Source organism: Protopterus annectens, chromosome 2.part1, assembly GCF_019279795.1.
Source record: "Protopterus annectens isolate FY-2018-M chromosome 2.part1, PAN1.0, whole genome shotgun sequence".
Lineage (NCBI taxonomy): Eukaryota > Metazoa > Chordata > Ceratodontiformes > Protopteridae > Protopterus > Protopterus annectens.
Genome location: NC_056729.1, coordinates 300,497,228 through 300,510,754, shown reverse-complemented (window position 1 = coordinate 300,510,754; position 13,527 = coordinate 300,497,228). Strand labels below are relative to the sequence as shown.

The following is a 13,527-nucleotide window of genomic DNA, read 5'->3' as shown; positions in this document are numbered from 1 at the left end:
TAGAAGGGTGTCTGAGCTTCAGGCCCTTATGGCTATCCCTCCTTTTTTAATTTTTCATAGGGACAAGGTGTTAGTACAAATCCTTCTTTTATGCCTAAGGTGGTTAATGAGTTATCTCTTAATCAGTTTATTAATTTACCCACTTTTCCCTTCTCCACAGTCTGCTAGTGAGAAGGTTCTTTACATCTTGGATTTACATAGACAAGTCAAATATTATTTAGATAAAACTAAAGCCAGTCATAATTCTGAGCAACTTTTTGTTTCCTTTCATTTTAGATCTCTAGGTTTTTCTGTTTCTAAACAAACAATTTCTTTCTGGATCTTTAAAGCCATTTCCTTTTGTTACTCTTTTCATGGGAAAACCTTTCTACTTCTGTAAAGGCTCATTCTGCCAGGGCCGTGGTTTCCTATGGTGCTTTTTCAAGGGATTGGATACTAATTCCATCCTTGAGGCACTTACTTGGTCTTTTGTGCATACTTTTGCTACATACTACAAGCTAGATATGTTTTCCAGGGCTAGATCTGGATTTGCCAGGGTTGTCCTGTATAGCTTTCTTGAGAGCTCTGCTGGGCCCTCATCCTCCCAAGTTTCCTCTTGAGCTTTTGTGTTCTCCCTTGAGTAAGGAATACTGCAACAGTGAAATGGAAGGACATAGTACAGTTGTGCAAAATCTTACCATAACAGTAAATGTCCGTCCCTTCACTGTTGAAGTATTCGCTCCCTCCCTCCTCCCCCTTTTCTTTACTACTTTTATCTTTTTTTCCTTCTGGATGCACATGTTCCTCCTTTGCTCCTTGGACTGCTATTCCTCCTGGTGCTTTTCATTTCTGAAGTAGGTACATCTGTATATGACCTTTATGCCTACACTGTGAGTGGGGAGCATACGTGTGATGTACAATGTCCTTAAAATCCTAAGGCTTTGGTATACTGACTGGACATTGGTCTACCCTTGGCAGGGGATCCCATCAATAAGGAATACTGCGACAGTGAAAGGAAAGACATCTATTATTATGGTAAGATTTTACACAACTCTACTTTATGGTGAGTGCTTCACTGGCCACACAAGACTGCACTTTATTTTCCTAATCTTTCATTATTTTGAAACTCCCTGTCAAAGGAAAAATATACTTTAAAAATTATCAAAACACGGTAGGTTCAGGTTAAGGCACTGAATCTTGCAGCAAGGAGGCAAAAATGTGCTAATACAGAGTTTGTCTAACCAGAAACAGGAAATACATTCATTTTTATAGGTTTTCAAATTAATCCTGTCCTACCATGTTGACGTAACAGATTACCACATTTTCATCATCATCTGCTGACCATCTTTCCCATGAATTTCTGCTGATTTAAACAATTTTTGTGTGAAACTTCCTGAGGAAAACAACATGGCCTTGGTTACTTTCTGTTAGATACTTGTTATGTTACATTCAAGATACTACAGCTAAATCAAGCACAATGCTAGCAGTTAATTTCTCTAATAACCCTTTGTCTACTTTATCTCTAAATTACTGCAACTGCAGAGGTTCCCATCCTCTGAACAAGGCTGTTTGTCTAGAATCATTACATTTATAATGTAAGGTATTGTTCATTCATTTACTTCTGACCTAGCAGATAAACACCTGCTTCTCAAGTACATTTCCACAAGGCATAAACAAGAATATTGCTGTGCTAGCAGTTACTAGGTCAGAGGACAACTTGTAAGTTACAGAAAGCATGCTGCAGTTTTCAAAAAGCATCTTTTTCAGTCTCATATGAAACTCAATTTGTATAAAACACAGTGCATGAAAAATAGAATGAAAAGCATATTAAAAACACTTGATTATTAATTTGGCATTAAGCATACACACATTAATACATATTTTTCTAACATTTCCCTCCTGTTAATACTTTTTATTCTATTTTCAAAAAAGAATAAACAGCTTGCTTCTTTTCCTAACCTCTTCCATTCAGGATTTGCAGTTAAGAAAGTCATTCAGTTTAAACTTTTATGAAAGTGTTTCGCATTCTAGCAGCTCTTCAAATTCAGTACTTTGGTACATAGTCTCAGATACGGATATATCTATGAATTCTTTAATTAATCTCTTCATGCAGGGGATTCTGCAACAAATACAAACTCCTATTAGGAGTAATCCTACCCCAATAGCAATCAATATGTTCATAAAAATGGAGCCCCTCCCCCCCAAAGGCATTTTGGAAAAACTCTGTCAGAGGGTTTGGGCCTGGTTTGGTCATGGCCGACACTTGCTTAATCACCTCGGGATGGTCGCTAATCTCATGCTGATGATCAGGAATGAATGCACAGCATTCTTCTTTGATTAAAGCTCAAGTTCCATCTTTCGCCGCTAGGGTGAAGTCAAGAGCCATTCGGTTTTGGAGCACTACAGTTCTCATGGCATTCAGTTTTAGTTATCAGTTCAAGGGCAGAAAAAGTTGCATTACTCATTATTTTGAGAAGTTTGGACAGTTTTCGCAACTCCCATATTGATTTAACTCCGCCATACATGGGTGATATACCTGCCCAGGATATAACAGCATCACTCAAGTCCATGTGCACAAGTTTGGTTCCCACATTACGATGGTCTTTCCACCCTGCTTCATTTCGTCCCACTGGATTCTCAGGTTTCTTAACAGTCTTTTTGGTTACATCTCGAGTATTTTGAATACTCCCCTGAGGCAAAACTGCAGTGTGTTGGATGGCCGGAACCAAGTACCCCAACAAACAGCTGCCAGACCAATTCTCAGGTAACCATTTATATGCCTTTTTACCACATACAAAATAACAGTCTTCTACCTTAGTTATTACTTTGTTACGAAATGACTGCCCTGCATGAAATATTTTCCTATCTGTCACTGATAACTGTTTGAAAAGTACAGGATTGTGTTGTACCTGATCAAGAGTCTTATGCATAGATTTCAAAAATGAGTCATAATCTGTACTACAAGATCCACTCAAATCATTTGGTTTCTATAACATTTATACTGTACTGTAACGTTGCATTTACTCCATCCAACTTAGATGGTATAATTTTTATAGAAACATACAATTCCTTTTTGTGTCACAGGCAAATACAGTGCTACCTTATTTTGTGCTTTAATAGCAACTGTGTCAAAAAACAGATTTTCCCAGGTCTCATTGACCCCTAGGGGGATAGCAGTCATTAATAAACCCCCGTATGCTGTTGGTATGGCCGTACAGACCCAGCAGTTTGAAACATTAAAAGTCTCTGCGTAGACACATGTAATTGCCTGATAAGTGTTAAAGTTCGGATGCCAGTCTATGTTTGGATCATTACGTCTAATCATTTCAACCTTTGTGGCAGGAAAAAGGAACGGCCACAACAAAAAGAACAGTGTGATTAATATTGCAATAAAAACAATCATACAAGTTTTTTGAGGTTGTTCAATGTCTCTACTCACTCTTTACCTGGCCATTTTGTTCTTGTTGTGCAACAGTAACAAAATTTTTGTCCAGTTCAAAGTTTTTAACCAGTTTACAGTGCATCAAATGAATCCAGGAAGCTCGCTCTGCGATCTTGACTGCAGTGGGTGTCGACAGTAGTACTTGGTACAGACCTTCCCACTTCGGAGAACTCCAATTCTTTCACGTCACAATCTTCACCCAGACCCAGGTGCCTGGGGCTACTGGTGCTTCTGATTTCAGTTGCTCTTTATCTGAAACAGAATTTAACTGCAAAAGTTTGTTATTCAAAAATCGCCTCAAATATCCTGCAAGTGAACTGTCAGCCTCCTTCTCTGTAGACATGAGAGGTTTCCACTGAGGTGTATAATATGCCCTCCCAAACAAAGTTTCAAAAGGAGTTAATCCCTTCACATTTGGAACAGTTCTCATACTCAACAGTGCTAAAGGCAAACAGTGCACCCAGTTTTTCTGTGTCTCCGCTATCAACTTCCTAAGTTTGTTCTTCAATACCCCATTATGCCTCTCTACTAGCCCTGCAGATTGGGGGTGATACGCACAGTGGTTCTTTAATGATATCCCAAAATAACGACTGAGTTGTTGAATCGTTTGGTTCACGAAATGTGTCCCATAATCACTATAAATCTTTTCCGTTATACCAAATCTGGGTATAATTTCTTTAACGAGGACCTTTGCAACAGTAGCTGCATCTGGATTTTTAGTTGGAAACGCTTTTACCCATTTGGAAAACATGTCTATAGTAACAAGGCAATACTTCTTATTTTCACATTTATTCAATTCTATAAAATCCATACAAATAGTATGGAACGGATATGGTGGTGTAGGAAAATTCCCTTGCTTAGGCTTCAACGCCACTTGTGCATGATGCTTGTTACAAACATGGCATGCTGCACAAAAATTTTTTGTATAATTTATAAATCCGTAGGTTGTAAACACCCGATTCACTAACTGTACCATCCCCCCTGTTGAGACATGGCTCTGCCCATGGCTCAACAACGCTGCATATCTAAACAAATTAGATGGCAAAATTGGTTTCTTTTCCTTGGAGATGTACAGTCCCTTTTCAAGGATTGCTCCTCGTTTTATCCACTTTTGTTTCTCAATATTTGTAGTAAGTGTCTGCATTGTTTTTAACATTTCTAAATCTAAAGTCTCTGAGGGTTGTAATTCCTCACTCAAAAGAAAAGTTTCTGTGGCGGAGGCTGCCTGCTTTGCAGCTGTATCAGCCCATGCATTACCTTTTGAAATTCTATCCTGTTGTTTCGTATGAGCTACGCATTTGCAAATAGCTACTTTTTTAGGTAACTGAATTGAATCTAACAAGTCTAAAATAAGTTGCGCATGATTGATTGGTTTACCAGTAGATGTTATCATTCCTCTATTTTTCCACTGTTGCACAAAAACATGTACAGTAGAAAAAGCATACTAACTGTCAGTATAAATGTTCACTTTCTTACCTTTTGCTAAGGTACATGCCCTTGTTAAGGCAATCAATTCTGCTGCTTGTGCAGATAAGTTGTGTGGTTAAGATTTTGCTTCTAAAGTTTCAGTATCAGAAACGACTGCATACCCCACTAGGTTCTGTCCTGTAGGACCCCTTCTGCATGAGCCGTCCACAAAGCATGTCACCTCGGCATCATCCAAGGGAACATCCATAAGGTCTTGTCTAGGTAATGTCTTTTGTTCAATCTCCTGCAGGCAGCAGTGTGGTTTGCCATCTGCAGGGGTTGGAAGCAAAGTTGACAGATTCAAAGTTGTGCATCGTTTAATTGTCATATGAGGTTGGCTCAACAGTATAGTCATACAGGAAAGATGCCTAGCTGGAGAAAGATATGCTACTTTTTCTTGCAGTAAAATAATTGCGACTGCATGAGGCACTCTCAATGTGAGAGGGTGTAATAACACTACTGAGGCTGAAGCCTGCACTGCCATTGCAGCTGCAACTACTGCTTGTACACAGTGGGGCAAGGGTCGCACCACTGGGTCTAACTGTGATGAATAGTAAGCTATGGGGCATTGTTTGTCCCCATGTTGCTGTGTCAATACTGATGTCATATAACCTTGCTTACAATCTACAGTTTGGATAAACTGCTTGTTATAGTTTGGTAATCCTAGAACTAAGGATGATGCTATCAATTGTTTCAGCTTACTGAAAGCTGCTTCTGTTTTAGGTGTCCGTTGTAATAATCTTGTGCTGCCATCGGCTTCTTAAATATTAAATCTGCCAGTGGAGCAGATTCCAAAGCATAGTTCGGTGTCCAACTCAGACAAAAATTAGTAGTTCCCAGGAAGGACATCATTTCCTTCTTGGTAGTTGGTCTAGGTGCTTGTAAATTTGCTGGTTTTCTGTCTTCATCTAATATTCTACCTTTTTTGGATATTACATATCCTAAGTACTAACTTGTTTTTTCCAAAGCTGTAACTTGTCTTTGTTTACTTTGTGACCTTGAGTAGCTAAAAATTGTAATAAAGCTATTGTGTCCTCCTTGCATTCTTTTTCCACCTTGTGACTTTTTCACCTAAGTCTGCCCATTTTAAAGTTTTGTTTTTAGTTAAACTAACATGTGGCAGTCGATTAGATTTGTAAAGTGCTAAAAATTCCTGGGGCAATGAACAGCTTGCTACACTGTTTCCTTTTGCATCCCAGTACAAGTTTCACAATACTAGCCTGTTTGCATGGTTTTGAAACAATTTTTGTTCATAATCTTTATCAGGTCCTGGTCTATTACAGTAATATAGAGTACAATGCAACAAATGCTGTTTGTCAATGTCGAGGGAGGGGAACTTGCTCATGGCTACGTTCATCAGTTCTTCAGTTACTGCTCCTGGACCAGTTGTAACCAAGTCCTGGCTGTACCAATAATACATTTCACCCTCCAGTTGCACTACAAAAGTGTCCATTTGTCGCTGTGCTTCCATACCCTGCATGGTTGGAACTACGGCTATGCCAAACATCTGCATAAAATTTCTACCCAAAAGATTTACTGGGCATTTTGCAAAAACTACAGTTTTACTTTTCTGAGTCATCCCTGAAACGGGGTCTGTTATTGTTATGTCATGGGAGAGTGGCTCCCGATACAGCTGTCCATTGGCTGCTTTCACTAGTATATAATTTGGTGATTCTGTATTTTCCGGTAGCTTGGAAGGGTGTATCAGGGTCCGTGAGGCCCCCCCGAGTCACACAAAAATTTAACTTCCCTCCCCTCTACCAAAAGCGTCACTTCCGGTTTTGTGTCTGCTAAGTAAAGCTCTAAGCTCAAAAGAGCTAGGTTTAAAATTTTATTTTCTTCTATGTCTGTGTATTCATATACATCCTCTACCCCTTGTGTCACATTCTCTACTCCTGCTGTCACATTTTTACTTACCTTTCCTTGCTCACTTTCTTCCAATGATTCCTGACTATCATATAGTCATTCCTCATCCTCCTTATTTTCTGTATTCGCCTTCTTGTTTAGCCTGCAATTCCTCGCTAAATGTCCTTTTTTCCCCGCATTTAAAACATATACCCTTTTTCTTTCTTTCCTCGAAATCTTCTGATCGTTTGTCAGATTGTTTATTTCCCTGGGTATTTTTTTACCCTTTATCCCAGTTTGTACTACAAATACTTCTGACCCATTTTCTGCCGAAAATACTTGAGTTTTCTTTTTCTTTTTACTATTAAAATGTCTTTCTGCATGTCTAGCATATTCAAGTAATGGCTGTAATCTACTTGTTCGATGATCTACCATATGCTTCGTAATAAAGCTACTAATGGGAGTTATATTACCCTTCAAGAATGCGTTCTTTAACTGTTGTTCATATGAGGAATCATGTGTCTGGTTTTCTGGTATCTGCATTCCGCAGTGATTATTAAAACACTCTAACAGTCTAGCATAATATCTATCAACTGTTTCACCTTCCTGTTGAATGCATTGATTAATGCAAGTCCAATCAGCCCTAGGCTTCCACTTTTCAGAGATTCGGTCTGTTAGACCTTTCACTTTGCCATCCAGTTCTGCATTAGTATGTGGGAGTGGTCTAAGTTGTGCGTCACGAGGATTCCAGTCACCACTGATCATGTGCCAGTCTGGACCCACAATCTGTCTAACTACTTTTTCTACTTCCTCTCCATTTAAATGGTAACTTAATCTCATACCCTGTAAGTCTTTTAAAAATTTTCTAAAATTCACTTTTGGGTGGGGAATACCTTCCGTGGCTTTCCGGATATCTTCCGGTGTCCATGGCCTATAAACCAAAAGAGTCTGATCTTGTCCTGCCTGTCCTGCCTGAGGATTCGGTACTTCTATGAGCGGACACATCTCTTCTTCACTCATAGCCTGTGATGCTCTATTCAATTCATTTAATTCAATCTCCTTCCTCAAGTCGCGTGTTCGAGACCTAGTATCGATAGGATCCCTGACAAACGGCTGTGCTTTTGCAGGGACAGCTGGGTATAGCGGAGGTGGATCAGCTCGACCACTCGCTTCATATTCTGGTAACGGAAGTGGAGGGGGTGAAAGAGGGGCCGTTGCTATTACTAAGTTATTGTCTTCTTTGTCTAAGAACAATGTCTTTGAAGTTTTAATTCTCTGCTCCCTACGGTTTGCTTCCTCAAGCCACCTATGCGCCTGAGGGACTCCTAATTGTCTCTGCTTTTTTAATTGACCTTTTGCATCTATTTTTAACTGTTTTACAAGTTTCATAAGTGCAAGTTTATCTAAATTACCCTCGAATTTATACTTATTGACCCATTTGGTGTAATATTTAACATTATCGGCACGCTGTAATTGCATATACTTTGCGTCTTCAGTTAGGGGCGTGTCCCGGAAACTTTTTGTTGATTTCCCATTGATGTCTTAGCTAAGCTGTAAATTGTTACGTAACCCTTTCTATCACATGGTACCACAAATCTATACCTTTTCACAGTTTATCTAGAATAACTGTCTACCTATTCTGTTTCCCTGATCTATGACAAAAAACAGTAACCCCTTTTTCTGTCCCTAATCTGCATACGCAAATTTACTTGGCAAAAAACAGTTCTGTACTTAGTCCCTGTTCTTAAAACAGAAATAAGGTAATTCCTCCTTACCTGACCCTCCGTGAGTTGATCCACCGGATCGTTGACTCGGCCTCCAATCCCAGATCAGAAACAGTGGCTGGCCTCTTTCGAACGACAATTCAGTCAGAGGTCTTTCAAAACAGAAGAGCCGATTTGGCCTCTTCTCCGTACGGATGCATGCCACCGGGCCCAATTCTGACCTAGGCCTAGAGCGAGAGATACGTTTCCAGTCCGAAGGACCAATCTGTCAAAGGAAAAATATACTTTAAAAATGATCAAAACACGGTAGGTTCAGTTTAAGGCACTTTAATCTTGCAGCAAGGAGACAAAAACGTGCTAATACAGAGTTTGTCTAACCAGAAACAGGAAATACATTCATTTTTATAGGTTTTCAAATTAATCCTGTCCTACCATGCTGACGTAACAGATTATCACCTTTTCATCATCATCTGCTGACCATCTTTCCCATGAATCTCTGCTGATTTAAACAATTTTTGTGTGAAACTTCTTGAGGAAAACAACATGGCCTTAGTTACTTTCAGTTAGATACTTGTTATGTTACATTCAAGATACTACAGCTAAATCAAGCACAATGCTAGCAGTTCATTTCTCTAATAACCCTTTGTCTACTTTATCTCTAAATTACTGCAGCTGCAGAGGTTCCCATCGTCTGAACAAGGATGTTTGTCTAGAATCATTACATTTATAATATAAGGTATTGTTCATTCATTTACTTCTGACCTAGCAGATAAACACCTGCTTCTCAAGTACATTTCCACAAGGCATAAACAAGAATATTGCTGTGCTAGCAGTTACTAGGTCAGAGGGCAACTTGCAAGTTTCAGAAAGCATGCTGCAGTTTTCAAAAAGCATCTTTTTCAGTCTCATATGAAACTCAATTTGTATAAAACACAGTGCATGAAAAATAGAATGAAAAGCATATTAAAAACACTTGATTATTAATTTGGCATTAAGCATACACACATTAATACATATTTTTTCTAACACTCCCTTTTTCTGCTCTCCCAAGAAAACATCCCTGATGATTCTAAGTTGCAGTAATTTGTAAGCATAAATCTAAAGCTGTTGAAATCATGCAAATTTAGTATGTTCCTATGTCTTTATATTGTAGTCTGGAAGCTCATAAAATGTGTACTTTTTAATTACCTGCTTCCAACAAAAATGATTTGTTACTCTTCCCGTTTTGACTCACATTGCACAAACTACCTGGCAGTGTATGGAAAGAAATAATTGTGTTTTGATTAAAAATATCTGGATTAAAAATGGCATACATCTAGAGACCTTAAAAAACAACAGAGCAACCTTAGTATGTGCAAGATATATATAAACAAATGAAAGAGAGAATAAATTAATAACCACCAGAGAAATTATTAGGGCTGTTCCCTTGCTATAATTGTTGGCAGTAGTAGTTTAATGGGATTTAAACGATCCATTTTGAACAACTTTAGAGTTTTGTGTCTATCAAATGTATAACTAGCCCTCAAAAACAACATTGTCAACATAAGTTCACAGTCTTTCTCAGAAGCTGGCCGTCAGCAAAATATAAAAAATTACATATCCATTGTTATTTTTGTGTGTGTGTGTGTGGGGGGGGGGGGGAGGCTCAATCTTCGTGCAGAGGTCAATATCCCTGCATCTCTATACTTAACCATGTTAGCTATGAGGGTATTGAATGAGAATGTAAAATTCCTGACTGTAACGCCCTTCATTAAAATACAATCTGTATCAAGTAAGATAGCATTTTCAATCCTGTTTTCATCACCAAATTATATGCCAGTGAATCAGTCATTGAGAGATGGTCATATTACTTTTTCATGCATGCCAAAAATTTCATTTATATGCGCTTTAGTGAACAGATATTGATAACTGAAATTTTAGAAGTCTGAGAGTAAAACTCAGAGCATTAGACAGGTATGCATCACCATGTTATTTACTTATTTATTTTACATAAGAACTATGACTTACTAAAGAAACATTGCCTTTTGCTATGCAGCTTCTTTTTGACATGGCGTAAAATTGCACTGCGGTTCTTGAAAGTGAGTGACCACAGTAGGCATGTAGTGAACTCCATTTAGTGTGTTTGTGTAATCTACACATGATTTTGTTATTGCTGTGGTTATTTAAACTCCTGTCCAATTTAAGTCATTTCCAGCAAGTCACCTACTTGTCTCATAGGTATGAATGTCAATTGCTTACACGGAGATCTCTTTGCTAGGCTGGTCCACCGCATACAGTTAAAACATTAAGTGAAAGAGACCATATAAATCAGAGATGTGTTTCACTTTTTCAGCTGTATTCTCCTACATATGACTTATATTTGTAAATATGAGGCCCCACTGGGTACTGTATGTTGCCCATTACCCACTTCATTTAAAGTGTATAAGTCAGTAGAGCACAGAATTTTCTCATCTTTGTTTTTTAGGGTTATGCGCTACCTTTACATTTACTGTTTCTCTAACTGGCCAGACAGTGACAAGCACTAATTTCTTATCCACGAGTGGTAGAGAGACAGGGAGCTGCTTGTCAAGAAACACATGGGACATCTTTCAAAGGGGACTTTTAAACAAGGAGGTAATTAAAGGGGTTGAATATTACTTACAGAAGGCATAGGGCAGGATGGAAAAGCATCAACACTTCCAGGCTGGGAAAATGGGCATGGTGAATGGGTCCTGCAGTCTGGAAGTGCCGGCTGTGATTTTCCGCCTCAGGCTCTGTCCATCCTTACCATTCCTTTGAACCCTCTCCCCATATTTTTCTACATCCAGAAATATGTTAATTTTATAAATTGCCAAGAAAACAAGTTTTTAGTGACTCTGAACATTCAGAAGGTTACAGATGAGGAACAAATACCAAAGATGTATGCAGATAGGCATTTTGTACTATGGCTTTGATATGTTGTGTCATACTGCATTCATACGCAGCATGAGCAAGAAACAAGAGCAGTGGTTTCTTGTTAAGCAGTGTAAAAAAACACAGAAATAGAATAAGCAGTGTCTTTACAGCAAGTGTTGTTCCTGATCAGCAAAACAAACTAAGATGTGCATTTGTTTTTGTTCCTTAGGAGTCATTAGATTGTGATTCCAGCAGTCAGTCTCCACAAGAAAGCCCAACAAAGACTAGTGATTCTGTCTTAGAAGTTTTAAAGGACCTTGACAGCACCAGTTTAGAATCTCCTAAACAAGGATTTAGAAGGCGCGCAAATACCTTGAGTGATTTTCCAACCGATTCAGAACAGCCATTGGAAGCACTGGTGGAATCCTCACCAGTTGTACACCGTAGGCTAATGAGGTATCACTCTGTGAGCACAGACAGGTAAGAATTGATTACCAACACTGACATTGTGTCATTAGTGGTGCAGACAGTTTTATGTGTTAGACTATGGTCAAATAGACCCAGAACCATCTGTGTGTCCTTTTGAAAAATGCTATGACTACAAACACTATCAGACTCCCAGGAAGTTAAACTGCATAAAAAATTAGAACTACAGTGTACGTCCTTTATCTCTGTCATGTCTAGCTTCCTCAATTGCTCCGGCTTCACTGCTTGTGTTTCTATACCATACAGAAATACTGATTGCACCACTGTTTTGTACACCCTACTTTTCAGCTTCTTTGGCATTCTTCTCTCACACACTATCCCTGGTACTGTATACCATATGGCTATAGCCCCTATGATTCTAGCTTTAACCTCCTCATTCAGATTTGTAGAGTTAAAGTACATAACAAATGTTACTTCACATAATATGCACTTTTGGCAGTGGTACACTATAACTGTAAACCTACTTAAAATGCCCTGAAAGTGGATCTGAACCTTTGTAATATTTTAATGCCATTAGATTGCTTAGCAGCTGAGTCCACATAGAAGAATAGTCATCACTGCCCCAAAGGATCTGAGTCAAAAGTTTGACTGTGTCATTGACAAACTTCAAACCTATGACAAAAGATATTTCTGCTTTCCATGTTGGCATGTGACTGCATGATCTGTGTTAAAAGCTGAGGTGCCGTTCTCTAAAGTGAAAATTAAAATAAAGCATGTGGTAATGTGGTGGAATGTTTGTTGCTGTGGCTGCAAGAACTATTGGTTTTGGAAATAGAACTTTTGTTGTGGAAAAAAAAAACTGTTGCAAAATAGAATAGTAACTCTACTGAGGTGCCATTGTAACCTGCAACATTGTATCTGTTGAGGAGGCAGGGCACCTTTGTGGCAACTGTGGTACTAACTAATGGAAACATGTTGTACTGTGATGTGATACTGCTTCATAACAATTTAAATGACTGGGGAAGTGAATTTTTCTGTTGTGTGCCTCCCTAATAGTCGCATGCAGTTACTTCATAATCTAGCTATGTAGCAATAATGTAGATGAGAGGTAGAAAGTTGATGGCAGATTTTCTATATTCATCGAGAAGCATGTGTGCTGTTGAAGTATTATAACCACCGTGGACACTGACACTGGAAGTATGGTATTTATGTATTATTGCAACCACTCTCTGCGTTAATGGATTAAAGCGTAAGAAATCCATTTCAATGTTTTTTTGAAAAAAGTGATGCTTCTCCCGGCCAGGGGCGTAGAGGAGTTTAAAAAGTTTATTAACTGTTAAATTACTCATCTAGTTGGTATTATAAAAAGAAGTTATTGTAAAAATGTATTGTGTGCTTCAGTGAAGTCCACACTTAAATTCCACTGGTGTACAACATTTACAGTTGGAAGAGACAAAGGCAGTACAGAACCTTGTATTTGGAGCAAAGATTTTTTTTTGGTATTATGGTCAGTAGTGTTTTGGTTTTGATGGCTGCTCAGGTTCAGTAAAGACAAACCCATATTATGCTATGTGTGTTTTTGTTTTGATCACTATTCTGCTGTGATGGTGTGTACACCGTATGGAGCAAGGAAGGACTCAGTAACATAAGTAATGTGATTAACAGCAGTGAGTGGTTGTGATAATACGTCTGTGGGATTTTGTTTTAATGAGTGCTCAGATTCAGTAAGGACAGACCCATATAATACTTTGTGGGTTTTTGTTTTGATGA

General features: G+C 38.6%; 1 protein-coding gene across 1 annotated transcript in view; it reads left to right on the top strand.

The window, feature by feature from the left end:
* The window catches only part of TBC1D1 (TBC1 domain family member 1), a 2,608,647-nt gene that overhangs the window by 1,269,238 nt on the left and 1,325,882 nt on the right, over positions 1 to 13,527 (top strand). The window contains exon 10 of the mRNA XM_044062143.1: positions 11,561 to 11,811. Coding sequence (XP_043918078.1) covers positions 11,561 to 11,811 — 251 coding nt within the window. The remainder of the gene's footprint in view (positions 1 to 11,560; positions 11,812 to 13,527) is intronic.